This window comes from Vombatus ursinus, unplaced genomic scaffold, assembly GCF_900497805.2.
Source record: "Vombatus ursinus unplaced genomic scaffold, bare-nosed wombat genome assembly UNPS02009062.1, whole genome shotgun sequence".
Lineage (NCBI taxonomy): Eukaryota > Metazoa > Chordata > Mammalia > Diprotodontia > Vombatidae > Vombatus > Vombatus ursinus.
The window spans coordinates 1846178-1860117 of NW_020948840.1; the positions used below are offsets into that span (position 1 = coordinate 1846178).

The window sequence follows — 13940 nt, forward strand, 5'->3', positions numbered from 1 at the left end:
CTCCTATACACCCCTGGCCAGTTAATACCACCTGCCTCACATAGTTTTTGGAGAAAAATCCTTTGTAATCCCTAAAGTGCTATAGGAATAGGAGCCGGTATTATCAGCATCTTTAAGGTCTCTTCCAACTCTTAAGCATCCTATCATTTGATGTTTTCAGATTCCAGAAATCAAGGAATCCGTTAACATGAGATAGTTCTGCCATCTACTGGTAATCAGTGGCAATGCTGCTGATTTCACGAGCCAAGTGGTAACAGGAACCCCACAAGCCCCAAAGAGCTGGAGAGGACCTGGTCGTGATGATGCTGTTGCACTTTATACTTTACAAAGTGCCTTCCTCCATATGCCCTTATGCAATGATTAACTAGAGTACTAGTAGAACCCCATCTCTATCACTTTCTGTATGACTTTGGACAAAATACTTAAATTGACTTAACTAAGCCTCACTTCCTTATCTACAAATGAGAAGTTCGAACTGGATAGATGACCCCTGAGATGCCTTCTCACTCTAGGTTGAAGATCCTAGGATTCTGTGGACTGTTATGTAACACTTTATGTAACAAAGTGTTCTCCTTACATTAATGCCATGCTTCTCTAAGCTGGGACAGATCTTAGAGGTCATTTAACCCCCTCATTTAACAAATGAAGAAACTGAGACCCAGAGAAGTGATTTGTCCAATGGCACATGATAGAGACAAGATTCAAACTCAGACCCTCTGACTCCAGCATTCTTGTTGTACCATGTTGCTTCTCCATGAGACCTGCAAACTACACTTTCCCACCCCAAAATTTTAATGCTATGCTGGTAATATTAACTATTTCCCCTCACAAACCTAATACATATGTATACTGTGCTTTACAATTTGAAAATGACTGTTCAAATATCCTATTGCAGCTTTTTCCAAATTAAGATCCCTCCCAGCTCTGATTAGTGCCCACCTGCATCTTTTATGCTAATCATATTTGGAAGAGGTTTTATTTGGAAGAGGCTGCAATGGATACTCGCTGAGTTCAAAGTTCATCAATATGAGTGAATTTCCATAGGTAGTGCCTTTTAATTGCTTCTTCTCTTCCTGCCCCACCTTCCCCTTTGTCTTTCAAAGCAACGTTAATATAATTTGAGGGCAATTGTACTTTCAACTTTGTACATCATGGAATTAACCAAAACCAAACCAGTGGAAGAGAAAGAGGATGTGTAAATCCTAATGTGAACTGTAAGACTGACTCCTACTCCTAGACTTGGAGTAGATTAGTAGCAAATGCCCTACAATAATGAATACCATGTACTTAGTGTAAATATTGATTGGCTGATTCTTAGAACTGGACAAGTTGAGTGCTAATTGGTTTGGGATAATATATTGGGGGAAGAACATAGTTCTGTTTGCAATAAATGCAAGGAGGCCCTATTGATAAGACATTTGAATATCCATTACTCACTTGATCTTTACAGGATACTTACAAAGGTGAAAGCAGCATAGAGGAGGAAATAGCATGGGATTGAGTCCTAGCTCAGTGTGACCTTGGATAAATTACTTGATTTCTTGGAGCCTCAGTTTTCTCACCTATAAAACGGGGATTATATTCTCTGAAGTGCTTTACAAATGGAAGCTAATACGCCTGTAACAACCATTCTAATTGCTGACAGCATGTGCCTGTTAAAAAGGGAATGTGGGTGTGTATATAACAAGGGGTTTTCTTCCACATCCACAAACTGCCCCTAAGCCCATGTGTCTTCCAAATGGGACCCACTGGTCAGGAAACAAAATCAAGGACTTATCAGCAGACAGAACCATTTCCAATGGCATAACTTCCTGGTAGTTTATTATTACAAATGGTGCCATGGAAAGAACATTGGATTTAGTGTCTGGAAACCTGAAATCTGGTCCATGTACTGCCACTAATATGTCACATGATCTTAAGCAAATCCTCTTTGAGCCTGAGTTTCCTCCTCGGTATCCTTAGATTTCTAGCTTTAATTTTTAATGATTCTTGGGGCAGCTAGCTGGCACAAGGCCGGGGCACCAGCCTTGGAGTCAGGAGGACCTGAGTTCAAATCCAGCCTCAGACACATTAACACTTACTAGCTGCGTGACTTAGGGCAAGTCACTTTTCATGATTCTTGGAGCTGTACTATTAAATTCTGATTCCCTCTGTTTCATTTTTTTGAGACAAGTGTAGATGACAGAGGCTGAGTAAGATCTCTAATGAGCTATCTAGATTCTAGAGAGGGATAATCAAGATACAGAGTGTTCACAGCAGCCAGAAGATCCATGTGTGTATGGTAATCCCAGATCTTAGTTTTAGAGAATAGGATCTAGATCAGGAGAGACCAACTAAATCCAACCTCATTTTTTCAGTCCTTTCTTTCCATGCTATCTTTAATTCTGTGTCCATGCCAACTTTCTTTAATTTGTTCCTTCCAAAATCAATTTTTACATCTTCGTTACATAGTATACTGTACAAGGTTTTACTTATAATTATAACATTAAAGACAATGGTTGCTAATAAATGGATTCCTCTCCATTATGTCCATTATGAGTTGGGACACAAAGAAGCTTGCTAACTTCTTAGTGATGGCCTGAGCAGAGCTTCTCACAAGTGGCAAAAATCAAAGCAACCGAAAGTCTATTCTGTAGAAAACTCCATAGCAGCCCTTATGAGCTCTTCATTTTGTTTCATTTGATGGTCACGGAAACCCATCACTTCCTTGTTCTCTGTCTTCATGTATGAGCTATTTTTCAAGTGACAAGTCCCACTATATCACTGCTTATGGAAATCCCACCCTCACTGCAGGTTTTTTTCCAAATTAAGATCCCTCCCAGTTCTGATGAACTACTACTTAATTAGTAATATTCTCTTACCCTTAGTGGAAATGTAGACATGGAGTAGGTTAGTGGCAAATACCCTGCAATAATGAATACCATGTACTTTAGTGTGAATATTGGCCGATTCCTATAGCTGGTTTGGGATTACATATTGAGGAAAGAACATAGTTAAGACATTTCTTAGGTACTGATACTAGCCTCAGTATCCTTTCTGCTCTCTAGTTTGGAGATCATGTTGTTGTTTAGTCATTTCAGTCCCATCTGATTCTTTGTGACCCCATTTGGGGTTTTCTTGGCAAAGATACTGAAGTGCTTTGCCATTTCCTTCTACCAGTTCATTTTACAGATGAGGAAACTGAGTTACAAGGGTTAGTTAAGTGACTTGTCTAAAGTTGAATTTGAACCTGACTTCCTGACTCCAAGCCTAGTGGTCTATCCCCCCCCCGACCACCAAGCTTTCAGGAAACAGACCATATCCCTCAGTTTAACTCAGCTACCTGTGAATTAGCTCACTCACCCTTTGACTTTGACTTTGACTTAACCCAGCCACACACTAGGTCAGGAGAAAGAGTTACTGACATAGGCTTATAAAGAATTTTTTAAACCTTTTATTTCTTGAGTGGTTTCCTCTCTCTCAAAGATAAATTCCACAAGGTGAGATTGAATATTTCTATGGAGCAAATGCATATGGGAAGACACAGGTAGAAGTAGGCTTATTGCTCAGATGCTTAGGGACAAAATATGAAACGGCTACCACCAGACCTTTTGGGAGCAGCAGTGTTTGCTAATACACTCTTAAGTAAGAGTCAAAATAGATACACGTATGTGTATGGCTACCTAGGTTCTGATAAACTTTCCTTTCTTCCTGTTGTAGGAAGAGATGTTCTTGGAGTGGGGCACCAAATGATAGTCTGACTGCATTATAGCTTCTGCTTTCTCCCTTACCATACTCCAAAGACCAGGCCTTCAACATTGATGCAATTCTGCTCAGACTGTAGCACATCTAGTATATTGTCCTGTGATAAAGCTTTGCATTATGAGGATCTAATTATCTTGCTAAGTGGCAGCAAAGCTAAAAAGAGTGGCAGACCAGGAGTCCAGGACTTATTACAAGGAAGACAGCAGACAAGGGAACAAGTTCAGTTTCTTGCTACATAAAATACTTGATTATATACTTTCACACAAGGTTGTGATGAATAGATTTTGTAAGCCTAAATAAAAGCACTATATAAATTGTGGTTAATTTACCATCAACATTAAAGACTATATTTTAGTAGTTTTTCTCTTTTTGGGCCCAAGTCTGGATTTTGGAAACTGATTTAGATTTTTTAGATGTAGAGAAGGTTCATAGTTAGTTCTCCTTCACTAAAAATCAAGAGCCAGAGGAAATAAGTAAGATGTAATGAAGGGTAAACACCTACAACACCAAAAAAAATTATTGCTGTTGAATTTATTGAGTTGTCACCATTGACACATTTTACATTCCTAATTCAATTTGCAACTGACTTGTACCTTGTCCCAGTAGCAAAGATGGAGAGAATGGAGAAGGGGAAGAAATAAGAGTTTGAGGTCTAAGCAGGCAAATGACATAAGTCATCATACATCTTTTTGCTTTGACTCAAACTACTTTATTAACTATTACCTCAACCATTATTATTTAACCATTACCTCAACAATTAAATATGCAAGGGCATTAAATAGCCATTAGATAACAGCCAATTGACTTAGGTCATCATTTTGACCTTTATAGTTACAAGTAATGACTATTTGGCAGCAGAAAAGCCTTGAAATTCTAGATTTTAAATTGATTATATCTCAGTCCTTCTATCTGATAGTCTTTTTCCCTAGCAGGACAGAAATTGAACTCATTCTGACATCTTTTGCATCTTAAGTACAGGACCTTAAAATAGTAAATAGAAATGCCTAAGATCTTGACAGAGATATTACAATGGGAGTTCAAAATATATACACCTCCACTACCCCCCAAAGAGAAGAAATCCTTGGCCGAAACCTTTAATTAAAGAAACTGAATTTGCTCTTAAGTATTTATGGTTACTTGTCTTAATGGCATTATATGCAAACCAGTTTTGAATGATCATACGAATTTCCGATACCTAATTATTTCAATATACTTTTATTTTAAAACAGGTCACAACACTAAGCTCAATCCCATTCTGCCATTGCACAAGCTACAAATGCTTGCTTAGCAGCTGAGGGGCAATCTTTAGAAGCATATTTGAAAAGTGAATAAAAATCCATATAAAACAAATATTCAAATAGTTTCCATAGGAACACAGATAAGTGTGACCCCATCTCTTAGTCTTCCATATTGTTGCATTTGTGCCAACCCTATTCTTAAAACATATTTAATAACTCTAGCAGGAATTAAGTTAATGGTCCCCCAAAATGCTCTAATTCAAGCTAAACTTGCAATTAATGGCTACAAACAGCATCTATACATTAATACTAGCTGAAGTACAAGTTGTTGAGTGATGTTCCATTCCACTTTCCCAAGCACAAGATAATGGCAAAGTGTTGATATCCTGATCCTCTACTTCTGCCGGAAAACCTTGGTTCTTGATTTGTTGCATGCATTGCCTGAGAGACACAGAAGTAGCATATTAAAAAGCCATACTGTATAAGTCTCATTTTTTGTTGAGTCATTTTAGTTGTGTCCGACTCTTTGTGATCCCATTTGGGGTTTACTTGGGAAAGATATCCTTCTCCAGTTCTTTTTACAGATAAGGTTAACCCCAGGATCATACACAGCTACTATGTGAGGCTGTATTTGAACTCAGGTCTTTCTGGCTCCAGGCCCAGCACTCTATCCACTGCATCACCGCTTAGCTATCATAAATCTCATGAGACTAATTATATTTTGACAATATGGCCTTGTAATTCCCCCCCATTATTGTGGCAAACATAATAGCAATGTAAATCAATCTCTTAATGCAGTCATTTCTTTAATACCAAATCTTTCCAATAAGAGCACTTGTGAATTTACATGAATACAAATCCTGACAGGTGTGTCTATCTACTTACCCATTTTATATAAATATATTGCCAATTATACTATTAATTATGTAGTAAAATCAATTTTAAAACTAACCATGCTGGCCCAGACATCACATAATAGATAGTAGGTGTCTGGAATCCATTGAAAGTAGAAGCAGCAGCAACAGTATAAGCACCCATGTTTTCAAACAGCATCCAATCTCCCACATGCATTTCTGGTAAATCACAACGTTCAACAATTCGATCAAGGCCATCACACGTTGGTCCCCATATGCTACAAGAGTAATACTTCTCATCTGGTTTGGGTCTCTGAAAAAAACAAAAACAAAACCAGGAAAATACTGTTATACCACTTCAATAAGACCTTTACTTGTCTTGTTTCTTAAAGGGACTCTTCTTACCTTCTGAAGAACAGGTTTAACATGAGCATGATCAAATAAGATGCAATTAAATGATCCATATACTCCATCATTTACATAGTACATAAAGGTTTGGTCATTTGCCTCATCTTCATCTAAAAAAAGGAAGAAGAGGAAAAATCCCAATGACTTTTTTGTGTTAGTCAAATAAATTTATTTACTTCAGGCACTACAGACTGCTACATACCATCAGAACCTGTCTGTTCCTTTAATACAAGTTTTTTGGCAATGATGTTAACTGCAAGTGTGAAAGCTGATGCAACATAGTATCTGCCTGGTTCAGCTATAATTCTCACTCCAGAGTCAGAAGGAAAATACTTGTCCAATGCCGGATTGATTACACTTGAGATCTAAGAGAATAAACCATGAATTATTTACAGGCAAATCAGGAGACAGCCATTTACTGGTGGCAATTTGTTTTGGTTAACTGATTTTCCATGGCATGTCAGAATAGGGGCGTCACTATTAACACAAATACTAAACTCCACAATATGTAACACATAGTTTTACTCCCAGAACTAGTCAATTCTCCCAGACACCCTTACAGTGCACAGGATTTTTTAAAGTGTTAAGCGTTTGTGAAACAATACTTTAAAAAGTTCCAAGCTCTCATAATCGTATATCAATAACTACTTTAAAAATTAATCCTAGTTACATTTGTATAATAAATGTTAATATATGTTAAATGTTAAAATGCTTTGGATATAAACCTTTATACAATTAGTCACGCATATTGAAAGCTAAATTACAAAAAATACAGCAAGAGTTAAGTAAAAAATGAAGTTCTACAAATTTTTAGTCTTAATATCACTTAGGAATAAATTAATGGCCTGGCAAAATTTGAAAATTCTTTTCCAGATAATCTTAATTACCAAGAAATCCTGCATAGTTTTTAAAAACTTAAGTACCTCTTCAAACTTAAGCTTTACATCTTCAGAACCAGGAAAGCCACCACCAATATCAAGAAGATACATGTTGAAACCAAACTCCACCTACAGGTCAAGGAAATTAAACTGTCAGACAACTGCAGCTCATTATGTAGTTGCCAACCACAGAAATTTAAGTTTAAAAAAAAAAATCCTAAGATGGCAATGCTTTATTTTTTCAAAAGTTATATTAAATATTCACTCAATAAGCTAGGCAAGCAGCACAGTTATTTTGACAACTGTAGTAATTCTATTGCTACCATGGGTGTTTTTTATACCCTTCTAAGCCCCATTACTTACCCCCATGTCAAAGACACATCGGGCATCAGAAACTGCTTGGACGAAAGTTTCTGGATCAGTACAACCACTTCCCACGTGGAAACTAAGGAGAGAAAATTATTCTATTATTTCTGACAAAATAATGACTTACTTTTAAGGAAATGTGACACCTTCCTATAAAATTCCAACATGATGAGCTTACCTGACTCCAATAACATCAATATTCAGCTCCTTTGCTCGCTCAAGGAGTAGCCTACAAATTTTGAGAGTGGCACCAAATTTAACACTTAGACGACAGACAGCTTTGGAGTCGTCAGTGGCGATCCTCAAAACCAGCCTAGTGGGACAAGAAAAAGCCAATCAAATTTCAATAAAACACTAATCATGTTAAGATTCAAGTGAAAAACAAAACAAAACAAAACCATAACATTTCCTAAGTAGCGTTTTAAAAATCCCACCATGCCACACATATTTTTAAGTTTTTAAAAAAAAATTGGTTTACTCTATTTTACAAAAATATATTTAGAATTTTTTTTGAAGGGAGGGAAATTTGGTGGAAGAACAAGTTCTGCACCTGTTCTCAACACAAATATTAATGTACATCTACAGAATGTCAACTGTAAACTATATAATAAATATAGAATTTCAAATAATTTAAATCCAAAATATTGAAATACAGTTACTACTTACTTTGCCTTTGGATGAGCTCTGGCAACTTTCATTAGCTCTACTTCACTATCAAAAGTCATCATTTGTACTCCATTGTTGGCAGCATACTTAATTTGTGACACTTGTTTGCATGGATTTGCATATATTATCCTTTCTGGAGGCACCCCAAGACTTTGTACTAATTGTATTTCAGTCTGGGGAGAGGGGAAGAAAAAGAAGCAATTTATTATGAGAACAGAATGAACAAAACCCAGGGGAAAAAAACTGTTATTTGAGCCTTCATTTGTTAGATTTTCAGAGTTTTCTCTAGAGATTAAATTTGACTTGTCTTCATATATATGTTGATTTGAGCAATTTACTCATATGCAAATAAAGCTTACCTTGCTAGCACAATCAAATCCTGCTCCTAAAGCAGCAAGTGTCTTCACTACAGCTCTGCTGTCATTACATTTAACAGCATAAAAAGGAGTTACTCGAGGAAGAGCTTTGTACCATCGCAGATGTTTCTTTAGGATGTCACCAAGGTCAGCAACATAGAAGGCATCCTTATCATCCTGAAATAAGTTAGTATAGAGATTATCTAAAATGTTTAATCATTTATTATAGTTCATGAAAATATTACTAGTCACCCTTTCTTCAAGTCATTCTTTTTTAATAATTACTTTTCCCCATTTAGTGTCCCTGGGGACAAGGTTTTAATAGACTATTCTTTATGCCCCAATGACAAAGTTTCCTTTAGGCTTTGTCTGGGTTTCTTTTAGGCTCCAGATACTATCTGTGTTAACAAGCTACAGGTTAGCAGCTACTTAAGCAATATATGCTTAGCTTAATACTTACAGAAGAAGAAACTTCATTAATTTTCTGGTCCAGAATGTCCTTAGCAGTAAAGCCTTCATCAAGGAAACTGAAGTTAAATTCGTCATTGCTAAAGTTGTTCATGGTTTCTTGGTGTTCCTCTAAAGTGCAACAAACTATTATAGTATAGACAGGAAAAACAAAAATTTGTCCTGAGTAAGTTTGAATACCAAAGATCCAAAAGCTTTAAAGATTCAACTTCAAGCAATGAATACTTAGTAAATAATAATTACATAAAAGGACCAAGGATACTTAACAAAATAAAGAAACAAGATCTGTTGTAGATGATACAACAAATATGCTAGCATTCATAGAGTGTTTTAATAAAGGTTTTGCAAGACACATGTTATCATCATTTGTTCCTAATAAAACAGCCCAATGATAGGTACTATTTTCCCCCTATTGTGAAGATGAGGAAACTCAGGTTTCTTCAGAGATTAGGTGAATTTCATGGGGTCACAGACCTAGTAAGTAGTAATGCAAGATTTGAATTCAGGTCTTCCTACTGTACTGTCCAAATCCAATACTCTATATCCACTATACCACCTATCTGCCTACAATAACAGCTGAGTAAATACAAAGGAATTTCAAGAAGTACATCAATATATCAGTTGTGTGAAGACAATATCAAACAGAGCTAAGCCTTAAAAGTATGCATTCCAAACTGGGGGGGACAAGTCACAGAGAAGTAAAGACCCAGAAATGAATGGCATGTCAAAAAATCTTAAGATAAATACATAACAAATGAGTTTAATTACTTACACGGAAAACTAAGAGATGGAATTTAAAGACAAGCTATTTTCAGCTTTACACCGAAGGTGGTTCTCCAGGAAGACAAAGTCCTGTTAAATACAAGGCTACGATTGTGCCTTCGGTGCAGCCGTTGCACTGGACGTTCTCTGATAAAGACATACAAAATGTACAATCAAAAAAATTTTGTATAAAATAAATCACAAAAACCCCAAAATATTTATTTAAGAGAGCTATTTAATCATCCTTCATGATAAATTAGTAGTTTTTTCAGAAGTTCAATAATTTTATGATATTACAATTTGAAGGGACACCCTGATGTAGGGTCATCTGACCTCTTCATTTTACATAACAAAGTGAGGCAGAGAAAGAACTTTGCCCAAGGTGATATACATAGGTAGTTTTCAGCGACAGAGCTAAGTTTCAAACACAGGTGTCCTTCCTTCCCCAGTGCTCTTTTATGATATACATATGGTTCTTCAAAACACACATAGGTTACCTATAATTCAATATCAGGTGTATGAAAGTTTTAATAGAGCTTGTGTGCAAAATTCTTTTTTGATGACCCAAGTGTACCAAATTGCCCGCATCTAACACCCAATTCAGTGTTTAGAAGTTAAAAAATGGTGTTTCAGTAACTGCCAAAAGCAAAATGAAATGTATAGCATGAGGTTCTAAAAACTAGTCAGATTTATTTATATAGAATATTTTCATTGAAATGCCTCAAAAAACATCTATCCCTAATTACATGTAGTACAAATTTTCAGGATAAGTTTAATATTTAAGTTTGAGTCAAACTAATTTTAAGAATCTTGTTTCAATACTATTTGCGTAGTTGGTATTTTGGTAATTGTATTTGCAATCACTATATACTGAAGTAACCTTTACTCTTTAATAGCTGCTGATCAGAATCAAGAAGTTGGTAGCCAAATACACAATTATCTTCATCCTCTTCAACAATCTTTCTACAAAACTTACTCTCCAGATTCTGTCACCAGAGTATATGAAAGATTTTTTTTTAAAGTTTTAAAGAAAAAAAACAACCTTTTGTAGCTAATTCTAATCTTTACAAACACAAAATAGAGCAACTAAGGTACAAATATTTGCTGTTCTTATGGCCTCTACTTTACAAGTCGAAAGTGGTTAATGGGTATTTAAGTGAAAAGTAAACCTCCAGTGCATTTGAAATCATCAACTGTTTTAAAATATAACTTTAAAAGAAACTCTCTCTTCCAACCTCGTCAACATTAAAACTCGTTCAAAAGTAAAATAAGTAAAGCTAATCTTGTCTATATAAAAACAATTTACCAATGGGCAAAGAAAGGTTTTAAACAATCTATTGGGCGGACTGTTTTTCCCTATAAAAATTTTTTAAGGTAAGCTTCAAATTCAAGTTGAAAATGTTCCAGTCCTTTATTCATGTCCATAGCAAAAAATATGTGCTACACCTCTAGTTGAAGTGCTCTTTCTTATTTATTATTCTATTTGACATCTATCAAAAATGCACTATGTATTTTTAAAACACATTTAAAGCTGCAGTTTTTCAGACTTAGTTATAATGTACTTTATAGCCAAAAATTATTACTCCTATATTTCAAATGGCAACAGTTATAAAATGAGCTGGCTGGTTGAAATATTAAAATTACCCCCTCCCCACTCCTGAGAGGTCCCTAAACTTCCAGAAGTTCCCTGTATCAACGAAATCACAAGTATGCCCCCTCTCATCCCCTTGTCCCATTTCTGAACCCAACTACATTTAATATTTATTTTGAGATCAGCAGACCCAAATTCAGTCTCAAAATCAATTTTTACTTGAAATTTAACACCTTTTGTGGCTGGTGTTCCAGAAAAATTTTGCATTTTGTTTAAACACTATTTGGAGGCAAGTGGGGAGGAAGGGAAAAATAACCTCATTTTTTAATTACAATTAAGTATGCTTTAAAAGCAGCTGTCAACTTTTGAGTTCTGGTACCAAAATTAGTTTTGCCAGTCAGGATAATATATACCTCTAAAGATATCTTTCTGTGCTTAAAATTCCATTCTCATTGGGGTCTAAAGTATTCACGTCTACTTCTAAATTTTTATAGGATTACCATTAGAATGAATACTTTGACCAACTAAGAATACTTTAGCCAACACCAATTAAGGGAGTTGCTACTTCTAAGGTCATTTTAGCTCAATGTTTATCAAAATTACTACAAGGCCATTTCAGCATGATGACCTAGTAAAGAAAGGAGAAACTCCCACAAGTTTCTGTATCAGATGAGTACCTTTCTAAATAGCTTTCAGCAACCACTCCACCCACCCCTGTAACAAAAAAAAAAAAAAAAAAGAAAAGAAAATGTCTTTATCCAGGCTATAATCAGAAAAAGGGTCACCTGTTGGTAAGGAGGCTGGGAAAAAACACATAAGGGGAATAATTTGCTATTATCACAGCTAACATTTATTACAAGATGGCTTAAAAGCACTTTCCTCACAACTACCACATAAATCGTTATATTTATCAGTCATTTTCAGATGAGCACTGCAACAGATCATAGGATTTAGTGGGACCTCTAAGTCTCACTAAAATAAGTCGGATCAACATATTTTTCTATACGGGAAGAACTGAAATGACTTGCCTAAGGTCATCACACAGCCTTGTCAGTAGAGTTCGCAGAAACATAGTGCTAAAAGAGGGACCCTTAAGTTAAGGATCCCCTACCCCACGGTCTTTGCAAACGAGATCAAATTCGGATGGAGTCAATGGATTGATTTTTGCTTTCAGTTAACACGGGGCTGGGAGTGGGTGACGTGACAGTCCCGAGTGGAAGGTCACACAGTGAGTAGCAGAGTGGCCAAGTTCGCTCCCCGGGCAGCGAATTCAAACAGGGGTGAACTTGGAGCGTTTAGCTTCCTGTCGCCCGCCTCTTCAACTCCCCAGCAACTGAGGGTAAAAGAAGAAGTGAAAGGACAGCTGCAGCTCTCACCCTCCCTCCTTCCCGGCAAACCGCTTGGGGCCTGGCGTGGTGAAAGGAAGCGCCTCCAGTAAGAACCATCAAAGCCCAAAGCGCCCGTTACCTGCCGCACCAGCTGGGCCCGCTGCCGTGCCCGGGCAGGGCAGGGTCCGGGGAAACCGGCCATTCACCTCACGCTCGCCTGCCTCACTCCAGCTCTCCACTCTCCCCCCTCCCCCGTAGCAAGGGTGGTCTCAACCACCGCTTCCTCCTCTGCCTCCCCCCCTCAACATCCGGGGTGGTCTCGCCCACCCGCCCCTCCGGAGGCTAGTGTGGGGTCTCCGCCCGGCCTCGCTCACCGGCCAGCCTCCCGGGGCTCAGAGTCGGCCACGTCCCAAGCCGGCCGGAGGCCGGCACCGGCTCCACAGGGACACGTGGCCGCCTGACCCGTCACAGGCCGCCGGTTGGTCGCTGTCCCAGACACGGACTGAGCTGCACTTCCCCACCCCCAACCTCTCACCTTAAAGGGCATGGACGGAGTGGGCAGACCCCATGGAGATGCTCAAGATGAACGGAATTCGACGGCTACGATGCCTTCCCCCCAACCTCCGCCCCCGTTCAGCCGCCTCCTGCCCAGCTGGAGGAGCCGCGCCGAGCCGCCGGCCCGAGGTGGCACGAGAGCTGGTGGCAGAGGAGCCACCGGCGGCGGAGGCTGAAGGGGTCTGACAAAGCCCGACGGCTCCGCGGCGCCGCTACTTATAGCGCCGGCGGCGTCGTCATGGAGACGCACCAGCTCAAACCAGCCCCGATCGGTTCCGTCCGGGAGGAGGTGGAGGCAGGAGCAGCGCCCAATAGAAGAACGAGGTGGGAAATAGAGGAGGGAGACGGGCGGTTAAACGTCAGCATATTCGAATACCTCCCCGAGTGTGCACGCCCCGCCCGCCCGTGCGCCTGGCTCGCGCCATCCCCCGCCTTCCTCTCCCGCCTCCCCCTCCACGCCCAAGCTTAAGCGGTGCAAGCCCTCCGGCAAGCTCGCGGACTCCCCCTTCTTGGGCGGGCGGGAGCGCGCGCAAACACTTAAACACACCCCCTCGCGCGCCTGGGGGTTTCCTGAAACGCACTTCTGCAGACAGAGCAGTTTCCTCCGGCTTACGTGCCTTTGTGGGCTCAGGCACTGGGATGAATTCTTGCAGCCTTGAAGTGGGGTCCATAATCCTTTGTGAAAATTAGCCTTAAATAAATGCACGGCGTTTCCTGAGCATTTTT

The 13940-nt window shown here is 38.8% G+C and overlaps 1 protein-coding gene across 1 annotated transcript; it reads right to left on the reverse strand.

Moving 5' to 3' along the window:
* Nucleotides 1-4260: 4260 nt before the first annotated feature.
* ODC1 (ornithine decarboxylase 1) lies at nt 4261-13348 on the reverse strand. The gene is made up of 12 exons (XM_027850493.1): nt 13195-13348; nt 9751-9887; nt 8971-9104; nt 8514-8687; nt 8155-8327; nt 7667-7801; nt 7486-7567; nt 7168-7251; nt 6447-6609; nt 6242-6354; nt 5935-6149; nt 4261-5423 (listed from the first exon to the last, which is right to left on the reverse strand). The coding sequence occupies exons 3-12, from the start codon at nt 9070-9072 to the stop codon at nt 5279-5281; spliced, it is 1386 nt and encodes a 461-aa protein (XP_027706294.1). The 5' UTR covers nt 9073-9104; nt 9751-9887; nt 13195-13348; the 3' UTR covers nt 4261-5278.
* Nucleotides 13349-13940: the final 592 nt, after the last annotated feature.